Source organism: Lucilia sericata, unplaced genomic scaffold (genome assembly GCF_015586225.1).
Source record: "Lucilia sericata isolate MDLA Ls3-8-SP2 unplaced genomic scaffold, ASM1558622v1 Contig004253F_arrow, whole genome shotgun sequence".
Taxonomy (NCBI): domain Eukaryota; kingdom Metazoa; phylum Arthropoda; class Insecta; order Diptera; family Calliphoridae; genus Lucilia; species Lucilia sericata.
Genome location: NW_023997203.1, coordinates 1 through 16,373, shown reverse-complemented (window position 1 = coordinate 16,373; position 16,373 = coordinate 1). Strand labels below are relative to the sequence as shown.

Sequence of the window (16,373 nt, the reverse complement as noted above, 5' to 3'; positions counted from 1 at the left end):
TTTATACCCGTTCATTAAATAATACATTACTAAATATCACAATAAAAATTTGAATATTTTGTTTTACAATAAATTGATAAATATGTATGTAGGTATGTAGTATATATTTTCAAAGTATTTAAACACACAAGCTTGCAATTAAATTCGTGAACCCTTTAAGAATTAAGACGTTTTTATAAGCTTTTGTGTTAATTTAGACATTAATATTTTAGACATACATACAATACACTACTGCTTAACGATTTAGTTTGATGAATTGGTCAACAATTTTTAAATATTCATTGGTTTAACAATTTTTGAAATCTTTACAATTTATTGCTCCAGGCATAGACTTGGGGTACAGCTGATGGATAGGACAAATCATACATTTGAGATTTTATGAAGTCATGTTTGTCGTGGGGTTCAGGACGAACAGTTGCCAAACCTGAAAAAATAAAATATTGTAATTATTTCTAGATTTTTAAGACTTAATAGCAAAATGTTTAGGTTAAACAATAGATTTTTTGTTTTTTATAAACAATCAAATTATGGTCAACACCCTCCCCTGTGTCTTTTTTTAATTCACTTACCATTTGCATAAGCATATTCCATAATATAAGCAGCAATTTCCATAGAACATTCAGTAATGCGATTCAAAGGTGGATATAGAGAACCCTTGGACAAATCTTCGGCCGAACATAAGTCTGCTAAGCGTTCAGCTGACAACAGGAACACATCTTCCGGTATGGTTAACATACCGGCACAAAGAACACCCAAGGCAACACCAGGGAAAATATACGAATTATTACCTTGACCGGGATAGTATTTCTTGCCATTATATTCAACGGGATTGAAGGGAGATCCAGAAGCAAAAACATTTACCCTTAGTGTAACTGTAGGCTTGTTCGGCGGTACACTCAGCTTTACTAGTTGGATTAGAAAGGGCAAAAAAATGGGCATTTCATTGAATTCAGCCATCATTTCAAGAATTTCGGGTGTAAAGGCACCACCAATAGCAGCGGCACCAATTAAAACTGTCGGGCGTACAATACGTACAACATCGGCCAATGTGTCGATGGGTTCATGGGGTTGAGCAAAACGTAATTTATGCTCGGTCAGACCTCCCGAGGGACGATTTTGTACGATAAGTCCCTTACTATCAATCATCCAGATAAGTTTCTTTGCTTCAGCCTCACTGAGACCTTCCTTCATTAAAGCCATCAAACATAAATTGGCAATACCCAAGGCAGCTTCTCCAGCGCCGAAGAATACTATCTTGTTCTCCATTAATTTGGTGTTCTTGATTTTCAGAGAAGCTAGCAGACCGGCAACAGCCACAGAAGCTGTACCCTGTATGTCATCATTAAAAGTGCAGTAGTCATTGCGGTACTTGGCCAAAAGGCGGAAAGCGTTGGCATTGGCAAAATCTTCAAATTGTATCAAACAGTTTTGGCCAAAACGACGCACAGCGGCTGTCATAAATTCTTCAATAAACTCATCATACACTTCACCAGTAACACGTTTCTCACGTATGCCTATATATAGAGGATCGTTGAGAATAGATTCGGTATTGGTGCCCACATCCAAGGTAATGGGTAAACATTGACTGGGTTTAATGCCGGCCAAAGCGGTGTACAAAGACAATTTACCCACAGGTATACCCATGCCATTGGCACCCAAATCACCCAAACCTAAAATACGTTCACCATCTGTCACGACAATGGCACGCACATCAGTCTCAGGCCAATTCTATAAATATTAATAATAAATTAAAATATTTTAAAATTATTAATTTAAAATTATTTACCTTTAAAATATCATAAACATGACCCTTATCCTTGATGGTAATATAAAGACCTTTGGGATGTTGAAAAATCAAACTGAACTTTTGACAAGCCAAGCCCACAGTGGGCGTATACACCAATGGCATCATTTTTGACACATCTGAGGCTAATACTTTATAGAAGAGACGTTCATTACGTTCGGCCAAAGCATTTAAGTACATGTATTTATCCAGATCATTTTCCAAACGATCGAGCAGTATTAAAGAGTGCTGAACTTGTTCATCTTCGGTTTTAACAACGGCCGGCAAGAGACCTTGAATGCCCAACAATTGCCGTTCTTCCAAAGTAAAGGCAAGAACCCCCTGCAAAAAAGTATATAAATTAAGCGGTTAAGTAAGATATTATTTATAAAAGTTGTTTTTAATTATATACACTTAGAAATAGATTTTTATCACCAGAAATAAAGTTTTTTAATAGCAAACATCTTCATATTACTGAATCAATTCTTATAATAGAAAAAAAAATAGAAGAACACGCTTTTCATTCAAAATTATTCATTAACAAAAATTGCTTTCAAGTTCACGGTCATGATTGGGTAATTACAATATGTAGATCACATTACTACTGCCGCTCATTAAACTGTATCATTGATTGTTTGGTGTACGACAAATAGTTAATTGTAAACATTAGATTTTATAACTTAAATTTTTACATATTTAAATATAACTTGAACTGCAAAATGAAAGTGTTTTTTTCATCACGTTTTTAAAAGTTTATCATTTAAACGTCTCAAATATGGTATTTTTTACTTAATGCAGACATATCTCGAAAACCTGATGTGTAAAGGTAATTTATAAGGACATATTTGGATCAGGGGATGTAAAATGTAATTTTAAAATTGGGCAAGCGTTACAAATTGTACTTTTAGACCGTGTTTTTGAGTTGGCAATCAAATGGCAATTAATAATTAGATTAGTTAATCTTAAAATAATTTAATCCATGTTAATAGCATTTGATGATTTTGAGTACAAGATTAAACTTCGCAGTGTTGCCATACAAAACAACAAAAATGTCACTGTTTGGATCAAAACAATGCATATTTTATAAAAAAGAAGAAGACAATTGTAAATTTAATATGAAAAATTAATGAAAACTTAAATTAAAACAAAAAAATGTATTTTGAAGTGTCCATAATTTATACTAATCAATAATAGAACATTTTAATGTTTATATTTATTTATTTAGTTTTATATGTTCAGATTATAACAAATATTTTTTTTGCTAATTTATATGTGGTTAGTGTTCTAGTCTGGTAGACCGGAGTGGTGGGTTCGATTCCCACCTGAGGCACGTGGTTAGGAGCGCACACAGGCCCGATAGAGGCCTATGTGTATTTCTTCGGATTTGATGTAATACATCCTCCTTTCAAACTAACTAACTAACTAACTAACTACTAACTAACTAACTAACTAACTAACGAACTAACTAACTAACTACTAACTACGAACTAACTAACTAACTAACTAACTAACTAACTAACTACTAACTAACTAACTAACTAACTAACTACTAACTAACTAACTAACTAACTACTAACTAACGAACTAACTAACTAACTAACTAACTAACTACTAACTAACTAACTAACTAACTAACTACTAACTAACTAACTAACTAACTAACTAACTCACTAACTCAACTAACTAACTAACTAACTAACTACTAACTAACTAACTAACTAACTAACTAACTAACTAACTAACTAACTACTACCTAACTAACTAACTAACTAACTAACTAACTAACTAACTAACTACTAACTAACTAACTACTAACTAACCTTAACTAACTAACTAACTAACTAACTAACTAACTAACTAACTAACTACTACTAACTACTACTAACTAACTAACTAACTAACTAACTAACTAACTAACTAACTAACTAACTAACTAACTACTACTACTACTAACTAACTAACTACTAACTAACTACTAACTAACTAACTAACTACTAACGAACTAACTAACTACTAACTACTAACTACGAACTAACTAACTAACTAACTAACTAACTACTAACTAACTAACTAACTAACTAACTAACTAACTAACTACTAACTACTAACTAACTAACTACTAACTAACTAACTAACTACTAACTAACTAACTAACTAACTACTAACTAACTAACTACTAACTAACTAACTAACTAACTAACTAACTAACTAACGAACTAACTAACTAACTAACTAACTAACTAACTAACTAACTAACTACTAACTAACTAACTAACTAACTAACTAACTAACTAACTAACTAACTACTACTAACTAACTACTAACTAACTAACTACTAACTAACTAACTAACGAACTAACTAACTAACTAACTAACTAACTAACGAACTAACTAACTAACTACTACTAACTACTAACTAACTAACTAACTAACTAACTAACTAACTAACTAACTAACTACTAACTAACTAACTAACTAACTAACTAACTAAACTAACTAACTAACTAACTAAACTAACTAACTAACTAACTAACTAACTACTAACTAACTAACTAACTAACTAACTAACTACTAACTAACTAACTAACTAACTAACTACTAACTAACTAACTAACTAACTAACTAACTAACTAACTAACTAACTAACTAACTAACTAACTAACTAACTAACTAACATATCAATATGAAACAAAACTATATAAAACTGGCTTCATTAGACTGCAAAACCTGTCAGGAAAATATATATACTGTTAAAATATACCCAACTCCATCCATAACTTATTTTTTTTGGAAAGTGAACTCATACCACTTTGTATATTAACAGTACATATGTATGTATGTATGTATGTTGTATGTATGTATGTATGTATGTATGTATGTCGTATGTATGTTATGTATGTATGTATGTCTGTATGTATGTATGTCGTAGTTGTCTGTCTGTATGTATGTCGTCCTGTCTGTCTGTATGTCTTCTGTCTGTCTGTCTGTCTGTCTGTCTGTCTGTCTGTCTGTTGTCTGGTCTGTCTGTCTGTCTGTCTGTCTGTCTGTCTGTCTGTATGTCTGTCTGTATGTCTGTCTGTCTGTCTGTCCCTCGCTTCGTCCTTCGGCTCGTCTCTCCCTCGCCTCGTCTCTGTCTTCGTGTCTCTCCTGCTCCCTGGCCTCGTCTCACTCCTCTTTGTCTCTCATCTCTTAACCTTATAGAATCATCTGTAGACTCGATAATAGATTCTGACTATAGTGTAAGAATTGTTCGTGTACTAGTCCAAAGACTAATTTATATTATAGTCCATAGAACAGTTGATAGACTATATTATTGAAATTAGAATAATCTAAGGAGGGGCTTTTGTAATCTATATAACACGATAAATGGAAAACCTGACGTGGTGGAGAAATTTGAGATTCAATCAAATAGAAGTACACTTTGGTCTCTGGGTTGCGACTTTTTAAAATTTATTATGTCATCTGAAATCTAATCTGTAGGTATTTTAATAAAGATTTATAAGTTCTATTATAATTTCTTTCTTTTCGAGTTATCTTATACAGATTCGTATTCAGCGCTGCTCATTGATTTAGAATATTATACTTTGGGTCTCTGGGTTAAGACTTTTTTAAAATTTTGTTGGTCTGTGTTATATAAATTTCGCTTTTCTTTAATTTTAAGGTTTCCAATAATGAATCTGTATTAGTTATGATTTTTAAAAAATGTACTGGGTTATAACAATTAATCAATTTCTTTTTGTTTAAACTAGGAAATTTAACAATGTAATAATTTAATTTAATTAGATAGACATTGTAGCCTCATTTGCATTGATTACAACCAGACAGACAATATGTGCTTTATACATACATACAACATTAATTATAGAAAAAAGACAATGACACCAAGTCTATAAATTTTATAATAAGTGATTATTACAAAAAGTTTTAATCATAATAAAATAGTTTTAAAAGAGAATTTTATGAAAATCATAATAACTATAAACGTAATAAGTAGAGCATCAGAAATTTTGAAAATAGACCTTCGTCTTCCGTATAAAACTGATATGAATTTACAATATTTTTAACTTTTTCTAAGAAATTTATTACTGTTTTTTTATGTATGTATGTATAAGTGATAGTACTGATAATATGATGATATTGCGTGTCAAAAGAAATGCAAGATTTAAATTGCACAATATTTCCGGATGGACATTACGAAATACATATTAATAAATAATTCTTAAGGGTATTATTAACTAGATCGAAATCTTTTTAATCTTCACCATATATGGTGCTAAAGGATATATGAATGTACCTATGTACATATGTATATTGTTATTGTTTACGTCAATGACAATAACCACAAAATATGTACAAATTTCTATTATAATCTGCAGGAGATAAGTTGTTTGTGGTTACAGCAGAAAAAATACAATTAAGATATTAGAGACGAATTGTTAAAAGTAAAATTATTATAGTAATATATGTACTATATTACACAGTGCTTTCTAGACGATGATCGTTTCAATTTGCTTTTTCAAACGATTAATAATTTTTTTAACATTCTAAATTTTTAGTCGCTTTAGGAATGTCCGTGTGTATGTCAATATTTAAATTGTTATGAATTTTCTGATGGCGGTCAGATTTATTCAAGAATATGGTAAAAATATTAGTTTTTAAGGGATTTTACATTTCAAGGAGTCAAGAATTGTACTACATAAACTTCTAGTCGTTCTTAATGTTTTATAAATTTTATAATCTATTATAAAATTTATTAATTAAATATAAATATTAATCCTATTTAGACCCATTATCTTAAACCTGCGGAGTTTGATTAAATGGGAGTTAAAGTTTTTATACCAACCATCAAAAAGATGGGGGTATATTGTTTTTGTCATTCCGTTTGTAACACATTGAAATATTCGTCTAAGACCCCATAAAATTATATATATTCTGGGTCCTTATTAGATTCTAAGACGATCTAGCCATGTCCGTCCGTCTGTCTGTTGAAAACACGATAAAGTCCAAACGGAAGTAGCCAGAGATTTTGCTTTACTTTTAGTTGATGCAGTTTGTTGATGGGCAATATCGGTCACGATTCGCCTAGCCCCCATATAAGGTCCCTTCAGAAAATGACTTTAACGCTCATACTGAATAAAAGAAGCAGCTATAGCGATGAAATTCGACATAAACATATTTTTTAGGAACCTTAATATATTTGTAGAATTTCGGTGCCATAATTGACCCCTACCCCCCATATAAGGTCCCCTTCTGAAAAATGACTTTAACGCTCATACTGTCTAAAGAAGCATCTATAGCGATGAAATTCGACATGAACATATTTTACAGGAACCAACATCGCTTTGTAAAATTTTATAAGGATCGGTAAATAATTATAATTATATAAGGTCCTCTTCAGAAATGGCTTAACGCTTATTACTAGCCTAAACTAAAAGCGTTCTAGAAAATTTGACGAGGATCGGTCCATAATTGACTAAAAGAAAATAAATGTATATGGGCATTTACATGAGTCTGAAGAAATAACCCTTCTAACTTTCGCATCTTTCGAAAATTGATATATGGGTTCTATTATAAGTACTATGAATATATGTATAATAAAATCTAATCCATTATTTCACTTAGGACCCACTAAAAATCGGCAGATCTTCAATTTATATAACCGCTAACCATAATGCCGATTTTTGGAATCATTAGACCCTCATTTGACCCTAGCCCCCAAACAGGTATTTTTTTTCAGCGTTGTCAACATTACATAGTGTTTGTTGTACGTTATTGAAAAATTTGGTACCAGGCGTGTATATTTGTTTTTTCTCTGTATATCGATATTTCAATAATTTCTTCAGTTGGGAAATGATCACTTTTAATAAAGAGTATTTTCATAACAACCAAAACAAAATAAAAAACATTCTAATATGTATTAATTTTAATTTAAAAAAATTCCATAAACTCATTCTCTTCATGAAATATGTGACTATTATGTTTTAAATAACACACTACTTAATGCACGTGTTGCGACTATATCGAGTCAGTTCCACGACAAAAATGTTTTAATTTCAATATTTTGGGCAACAAAACAAATAAATTTTTTTAATATTTATATTCATTTGAAAAAAAATATCATAAAACATTTAAAAAAATTTCCACTAATAATGTTGTTGTTCGCTATGTGGAGGAAGGTCATACAATAATTTTTGTTCCCTCTGGATGATACATTGTGCATCTTTTAGTTTATCTATGTATATTTGGGGAGAATTTAATGTTAATTGATATTTCCTTGGGCGGTCACTTAGACAAGGTCATTGCTGAAGAACTACAAAGTGACACGTTTTAGTTGAAATTGCAAAAATAAACATTTGATTAATTTTTATTTTTTTTAAGATTTAAAAATAACTGTTTTTGAAAATTAAAAATAAATACGTGATATTTACACATTTGAACATTCATATGTATGGGCCTTTGAAATATAATAAGGTTTTGCGGATTTGTTTATACTATTGATTTACTACTTTCTACAACCATTTCAAATTGTATTTCAAAAGTTTGTATTGCAGAAATTTTTATTGATGCAAATATTCAGAATTTTCCAATTCTCTTTCAGACAATTCGAGGTATATTTTCGAGATTTCTGATTTAGATATTAAAAATAATAATTATATTATTATAATTTTTAATTCAATTGCACAATTATATAAATAAAATATGTACTAATACAAATACTTCTGAAATTCTATTGTATACTTATTTCTGATCATAGATTTTAACAAAAGTCTTCTCTTATCGTCTTGTACGTAGACAATGAAATTTCAAAATTTAGTTAATGACATTTGCAATAGATCAAGGTCAGAAAAAATCAAAAAATAATGATAATTGTTGTAGGAGCTACAAAAACAAATACAAATGTCTAGTTTTATTGTTTGGCAGATGAATCTAGTTTTGTTTTTAGATTTCTGATCTGATCTTTAACATTATTTTCAAATAGAATATCATGTGTTTAGGTTTAAATTCCAGTTTGTCGTGTGCTTTAATATTTTTTTTAATAATAGCCTAAAGTCCATATGCTGTCACTGTTGGGATGAGACGTTTGACACCTTGTTTTAAAGATGAAAATTGAGGTGCTGCTTATCAAGAATTGCCGTGAAAATAATGCATTTAAATGATGACAATATAAAAATTATATGTATTATGGAGTTTTGTATTTGTGGTCATTTAAGAATTTGAAAATTGATTAGACATTTTAAAGGTTGGTCTTAAAATAATACAAGATTTGCATCCCGAAGATATCTGATTTCTAATATACAGAATTTTAGATATTTTCATTGTTGTCCAGATATGTTACTTACACTTTATTGGTATTAATAAACACTCAGTAAAGTTATTGATGGTTTATTATAGAAAATTTGTATGGAAAAGGTTCTTATAAACGATGAATATATTTATGTATATGGAGGATCAGGCATGGAAAATTGAGATTTTGAATTGGTTTAAAATTTTCCCAAAAAATAGTACTTTTATAGGATTAAAAGTACTAGGGTTCTATAAATCGACTTTTGAATAATCGAACAATCGACTTTTTGTCGAAAAAAGTCGAAGTGGACTATTTTGTTCCAAAAAAGTCGATAACTCGACTATGGTCTGTGAAAAAGTCGAAAAGCCGACTTTGTTAATAAAAGTCGAAAAGTCTGAAAGTCGAAAAAAGTCGATAAGTCGAAAAAAGTCGATAAGTCGAAAAAAGTCGATAAGTCGAAAAAAGTCGATAAGTCGAAAAAAGTCGAATAAAGTCGAAAAAAGTGAAAAAGTCGAAGTCGGAAAAAGTCGAAAAAGTCGAACACTCGAAAATTGTAGAAACAAGTCAAAAATAGTCAAAAATCTTAAAAAATAAAGTCGAAGAAAGTCGAAAAGTCGTAAAAAGTCGAAAACTCGAAAATTGTAGAAACAAGTCAAAATAGTCAAAAATCTTAAAAAAAGTGGAAAAAAAGTCAAAAACTCTAAAATAGTCGGAAAAACTCGAAAAAAGTCAAAAAATAGTCGAAAAAAGTCGAACGAAGTCGAAAATAGGCAAAAAACATCGAAAAGTCGGAATAAGTCGGGAAAAAGTCGAAAAAAGTCGAAAAGTCGAAAAAAATCGAAAAGTCGACTATTTATAAAATACTTATAGTCGAAAAGTCTAAAAGTCGACTTTTAATTAAATGAAAAAGTCGAAAAAAATCGACTTTTCATAAAATGCAAAAAGTCGAGAAGTCGAAAAGTCGGCTTTAATACTAAATCAAAAAAGTCGAAAGAGTCGACTTTTCGTTTCAACTATAGAACCCTAAAAAGTACTGAATTACATTTCAAAGTCTTTTGTGCAGTCTTTTAATAATGTTTGACTAGTCTGCTGATTAGTTTTATGACTAGTCAATTGATTAGTTTATGGACTAGTCTATGTAATATTCTATTGAAAAGTCTACTGATTAGTCTATTGAATTGTCTGTAAACTAAACTGTTGACTTGTCTATGGACTTTTGAATTTACTAGTCTATTGAATATTCTATTGATTAGTTTATTGACTAGTCTATTAATTACTTTATTAACTACTCTATTGAATAGTCTTTTGATTAGACTTCTGCCTATTCTAATGACTAGTTTCTTAATGTTGACTGGTCTTTTGACTAGTCCATGGACTATCCTATTGACTAGACTACTGACTAATCTATCGCCTATTATATTGATTAGTCTATTGACTTGTCTGAGAACTATTGATTAGTCAGTTGACTAGTCTATTTACTATACTTTTGACTAGTCTATGGACTATTTACTGGTCCCTTAACTATGCAGTCTACTAACAATCCTATTATGAGCAAGTTTTCATTTTGGAAACTACAGGTTTGGTCTATATAAATATGGCAGATATCTTTAAGAACTAGTTTTCAGTTTAATATTTAGAGGTTAAATTAAAATTTTAATTGTTAATTAAATTTTCTTACGTTGTAATTTTTTTATATTTCATTCGCTCACAGCTTATTCGTTCACGATCAAATATATTCTTCGTTCTGCTTATCTCATTTTATCTTCTTTCACATCCTATTCTTTTTTCAATTTGCAAATATTGTAAGATATCATCTTCACACATTTTTTTTTTAATTTTAGGAATAATATCACATGATATGGAATAGATTTGCATTAGGAGTAAAACTTAAAAAAATTAAGGTTGGATTTTTGTTTATGTACATTAGGGTGGCCCAGAGTGTAAGAAGAATAAGGAGGAGAAAAAAGTATTTTTACGGTTTTTTCAATTTCCTTTCATATTGTATTTCTTCATTTTGCATTAGCAAGGGAGAAAAATTTTGATAAGATATGAAAGGTCTCAAAATTGGACCTTTCAATCCTTTGATTCGGATAAATTAGAGAAATGGTATATTAGAATGAACTAAATATAAATTTTACTGCGGAAACAGAAGTAACTTTCATTTCGGGGCCGCCCTAATGAAATTTTGTACTCGCAGATGGCATAAGATAAAAATGAGCGTTAAAATGTTCGTTAAATACAAGAAAAGTAAAGAACATAGAAAACAATGACAGAACTTCGAAGGCCAAAGAAGAACAATTTAAATAACCCTTGTCGTATGTACAATAAAAAAACTTTCTTAAAAATTTTTTGAAAAATTTTCCATTCAAAAACCATTTAAAATAAATGCAGATTACCATTTCAAAAAAAAAAAAACAACAAACCCAATAAATTACCTTATTGTATTTCTTATGATGCAATCTTTGTAGACCGGATATATTGCCAGGAACATCGCTATCACCATTGCCCCACATACCAAGACGGTCACGAGGAGCTTTCTTCAAAGGACATTCAAATCCATTTAATTTAGTAATTTCCATACTGTTAATATTAATTTATTTTAAAAAATAAGGATGTTTTCTTCCGACAAATTTATTATTCTTTTCTGAATATTATTTAATTTTGTTATTTTCTTCTTTATTATTATTTTTTATTTCAAGTCTCTCACTAGACTAGAGAAAATAGAAATTGTTTTGTTATTGCCAGACGGCGTTCCAACTTGTACTAATTTTTACAAAAACTTTGCTATATCATACATCTACTCTCATCCACAGATTTGTTCATTTTCGTATACTAGGTACTCGCTGTTTAGTGTTAGTTTTTGTATTTTCTTATTGTTATGTTTTATTTCGGTTTGATAAATTTTTGCAGTCGTATGAATTTTTCGTTGTTTAAAAATATTGGCGCATTCCCTCTGCCACAACACTATATTTAGTGTGAGCACACGGGTATGTGTGCAGGCTAATTTTTGTGGCTCTTGAGGAAATCCCTCTTGGTGCTTTACGTCATTGGATGAAAGTATATTAGTGTACTGTTGTTTGCTTTAAACGGCCAGCTGTTCCAAATTCCTATATCAACAATCTATCTATCAGCTGTTTGTGTTATTGTTCTTCATATAATGAACAAACCTTTATTTCCAACGCAATGTCTACAAAGTTCACATTTAATTATTAGTTTAGTTAGTAGTTTAGTTAGTTAGTTAGTTAGTTAGTTAGTTAGTTAGTTAGTTAGTTAGTTGTTCGTGTTAGTTAGTTAGTTAGTTGTTAGTTAGTTAGTTAGTTAGTTAGTTAGTTAGTTCGTTCGTTAGTTAGTTAGTTCGTTCGTTCGTTTCGTTCGTTAGTTCGTTCGTTCGTTCTTTCGTTCGTTCGTTCGTTTTTTTTTCGTTCGTTCGTTCGTTCGTTCGTTCGTTTCGTTCGTTCGTTCGTTCGTTCGTTCGTTTCTTCGTTGTTCGTTCGTTCGTTCGTTCGTTCTTCGTTCGTTCGTTCTTTCGTTCGTTCGTTCGTTCGTTCGTTTCGTTCGTTCGTTTCGTTCGTTCGTTCGTTCGTTCGTTTTCGTTCGTTCGTTCTTCGTTCGTTCGTTCGTTCGTTCGTTTTCGTTCGTTCGTTCGTTCGTTCGTTCGTTCGTTCGTTCGTTCGTTCGTTCGTTCGTTCGTTCGTTCTTCGTTCGTTCGTTCGTTCGTTCGTTTCGTTCGTTCGCGTTCGTTCGTTAGTTCGTTCGTTCGTTGTTCGTTCGTTCGTTCGTTTCGTTCGTTTCGTTCGTTCGTTCGTTCGTTCGTTCGTTCGTTCGTTCGTTCGTTCGTTCGTTCGTTCGTCGTTGTTCGTTCGTTGTTCGTTCGTTCGTTCGTTCGTTCGTTCGTTCGTTCGTTCGTTCGTTAGTTCGTTCGTTCGTCGTTCGTTCGTTCGTTCGTTCGTTCGTTCGTTCGTCGTTCGTTCGTTCGTTCGTTTAGTTCTTCGTTTCGTTCGTTCGTTCGGTTCGTTCGTTCGTTCGTTCGTTCGTTCGTTCGTTCGTTCGTTTCGTTCGTTCGTTTCGTTCGTTCGTTCGTTCGTTCGTTCGTTCGTTTTCGTCGTTCGTTCGTTCGTGTCGTTCGTTCGTTCGTTCGTTCGTTCGTTCGTTCGGTTCGTTTCGTTCGTTCGTTCGTTCGTTTCGTTTCGTTCGTTCGTTCGTTCGTTCGTTCGTTCGTTCGTTCGTTCGTTCGTTCGTTCTTCGTTCGTTCGTTCGTCGTTCGTTCGTTCGGTTCGTTCGTTCGTTCGTTTCGTTCGTTCGTTCGTTTTCGTTCGTTCGTTCGTTCGTTCGTTCGTTCGTTCGTTCGTTCTTCGTTCGTTCGTTCGTTCGTTCGTTCGTTCGTTCGTTCGTTCGTTCGTTCTTTCGTTCGTTCGTTTCGTTCGTTCGTTCGTTCGTTCGTTCGTTCGTTCTCGTTCGTTGTTCGTTCGTTCGTTCGTTTTCGTTCGTTCGTTCGTTCGTTCGTTCGTTTCGTTCGTTCGTTCGTCGTTCGTTCGTTCGTTCGTTCGTTCGTTCGTTTCGTTCGTTCGTTCGTTCGTTTCGTTCGTTCGTTCGTTCGTTCGTTCGTTCGTTCGTTCGTTTCGTTCGTTCGTTCGTTCGTTCGTTCGTTCGTTCGTTCTTTCGTTAGTTACGTTCGTTCTTTTCGTTCGTCGTTGTTCGTTTCGTTCGTTATTCGGTAGTTCGTTAGTTGTTTCGTTCGTTCGTTCGTTCGTCGCTCTTTTGTTTGTGCCTTGCTCCCCTCTCTGTTACCACCGTGTCTGTATTAGACCAAATGTATCATTTATAATTCCATTTAATTGCACAAAAACAAAATTCTGTACTAATTTTACAATACTATGACGTTTGCTATCAAGACAACGTTGTCCTAAACAATTGTTTAGACAACACTGTCATAACGACGCTATAACGCTAATTAATGCTGTCTATACCTGCTAATTTTGTATCACGATAATAGTTTGACGTTAATATAATAATATTTGTCTAATATAGACACGGTTTAAGATCTATAAAACGCGTTCTGTTATAGTAAAGTAGGGTGGGTATAAATATTTTAGTAGCAAAGTATATGACAATTTAGCGATTTCAAAGTAAAAAATCTAGTGATTTTAAATCATTAGTTGTTCCAACATCTGGCATCACTATTTAGTGCTTACATTAATATCGATTACCTCTTTTGTTATTATTGTCATCTCTAAAAAGCGCGTCGTTTCGCTTGTTTTTCTATTTGTGCTGAAAAATATTTACATTTTGTTATTTTTTATGTTTAATTAATATTGTAATATTTATTTAAAATTGAAGTCAAATAAAAACATAAAGAATATATTGAATAGCAATGACAGAAGAGGAGAATGCTGATACAACATTAACGGATGCTGGACAATTGCCGTCTGAAAATGATGTGGCTTTCTTGCAGTTCATTGAAATGGAAAATTTTAAGTCCTATCGTGGCCATGTAGTTGTAGGACCATTAAAACAATTTACAGCTGTTATAGGACCAAATGGTTCCGGTAAGTAGTGATAAATGTTCATATTTATGGAGTTAAAATCATCTGTGTGTTGATTTTAGGAAAATCAAATTTCATGGATGCCATCAGTTTTGTTATGGGTGAAAAGACGACAAGTTTGCGTGTGAAACGTTTAAATGATTTAATACATGGTTCATCCATTGGTAAGCCCGTATCACGCAGTTGTTATGTTACGGCCAAGTTTCTTATTGGTTCGACACAAATGGATTTCCAACGTGCTGTTATTGGTGGCTCTTCGGAGTATCGTATTAATGGTGAAGTTGTTTCAAGTAATACCTACTTGGGCAGACTGGAAAAGTTGGGAATTAATGTCAAGGCTAAAATTTCTTGGTGTTCCAGGGAGCTGTCGAGAACATAGCAATGAAAACACCCAAGGAACGCACAGCTTTATTTGAGGAAATTAGTGGGTAAGTTAAAAAATAATTCTTTCTTGTGCTAAAGCTAATAGTGCAAAAAATATTTTTCTTTAAAGATCTGGTACTTTAAAAGAAGACTACAATCGCTTGAAACAGGAAATGATATTGGCAGAAGAAGAAACTCAATTTACTTACCAAAGAAAAAAGGCATTGCGGCAGAACGTAAAGAAAGCCAAACATGAAAAAATGGAAGCAGATCGTTATGCGCGACTTAAAAATGAATATGTAAGTTTGCGATACAATAAAATAGATACTTTTTCTAATAGTTCCATTTGCAGAATGAAAAACAAGTTGAATATCAAATATTTCGTTTGTATCATGTGGAAAAGGATATACAGCGCTTAAATGAGGATATCGAAAGCAAACAACAAGAAATCAAAGAAGTTGAAAAACGCAAAGAAAGTGCCGATGATGTTCTAAAGGAAAAAAAGAAAGAAGCTGGTAAACTAAATCGTGAAATGGCTAAAATTGATCAGGAGGCCAGAGAATTCGAGACACAAATGAATAAAAAGCATCCACTGTATATAAAGGCTAAGGAAAAAGTGGCCCATTGTCAGAAAAAGTTAAAACTCTGGCGAAGACTTTGGAAACAGCACGCGAAGCTGACAATGCTCATCAACAGGATATACGTAAACTGGAAAAACAATTGGCTGATGTTGAACAAATGAAAAAACGTTTCGAAGATGAAATTGAAAATGAATCACAAAAACGCGGCAAAAGTGTACACATGGAAGAGGGTCTGGTGCAAGAATACGATCGTCTCAAACAGGAAGCTGAAGCTACTGCCACACAATATCGTTCTCAATTGGATTCAGTGAATCGTGAACAAAAATCTGATCAAGATTTATTGGACGGTGAAACCAATCGCAGAGCTTCGGTAGAAGAAGCACTCAAAAAATTGACACTGCAACGCGAGGAAGCTGTTAAGAGGCGTGACAAATTAATGGATCACATTAAATCATCCCAGGCGGCTTTGGAAGAACAAAATCGTATTAAAGATGAACTTAAACGTGATGTGGGTTGTTCAAAGGAGAAAATTTCCGAAATCCAACGGGAATTAGAGAATGTACGTGATCAATTGGGTGATGCGCGCAGTGATAAACATGAAGATGCTCGTCGAAAAAAGAAACAAGAGGTGGTGGAATTGTTTAAGAAACAGGTACCGGGAGTGGTAAGTTGTACAGTGCAGAAATGCTTTTAAGCGCAAAAAGTAATTTTTCTTAAATTGTATTTTTTTAGTACGACCGCATGATTAACATGTGTCAGCCCACACATAAACGTTACAATGTGGCCGTTACCAAAGTTTTGGGTAAATTCATGGAAGC

At 32.4% G+C, this 16,373-nt stretch overlaps 1 protein-coding gene and 1 pseudogene across 1 annotated transcript; one reads left to right on the top strand and one right to left on the bottom strand.

Annotated features, from left to right (window-relative positions):
* Window positions 1-299: 299 nt before the first annotated feature.
* Window positions 300-11,818, bottom strand: LOC119615162 (annotated as a pseudogene).
* Window positions 11,819-14,291: 2,473 nt separating this feature from the next.
* On the top strand, window positions 14,292-16,368 carry LOC119615161 (structural maintenance of chromosomes protein 1A-like; the record flags this gene model as incomplete). The annotated part of the gene is given in 7 exon segments (XM_037971241.1): window positions 14,292-14,614; window positions 14,674-14,949; window positions 14,952-15,039; window positions 15,105-15,273; window positions 15,327-15,609; window positions 15,612-16,219; window positions 16,288-16,368. Coding segments are annotated over 7 exon segments (1,680 nt in total), but the record flags the coding sequence as incomplete, so codon positions are not given.
* Between the last annotated feature and the right edge of the window lie 5 nt (window positions 16,369-16,373).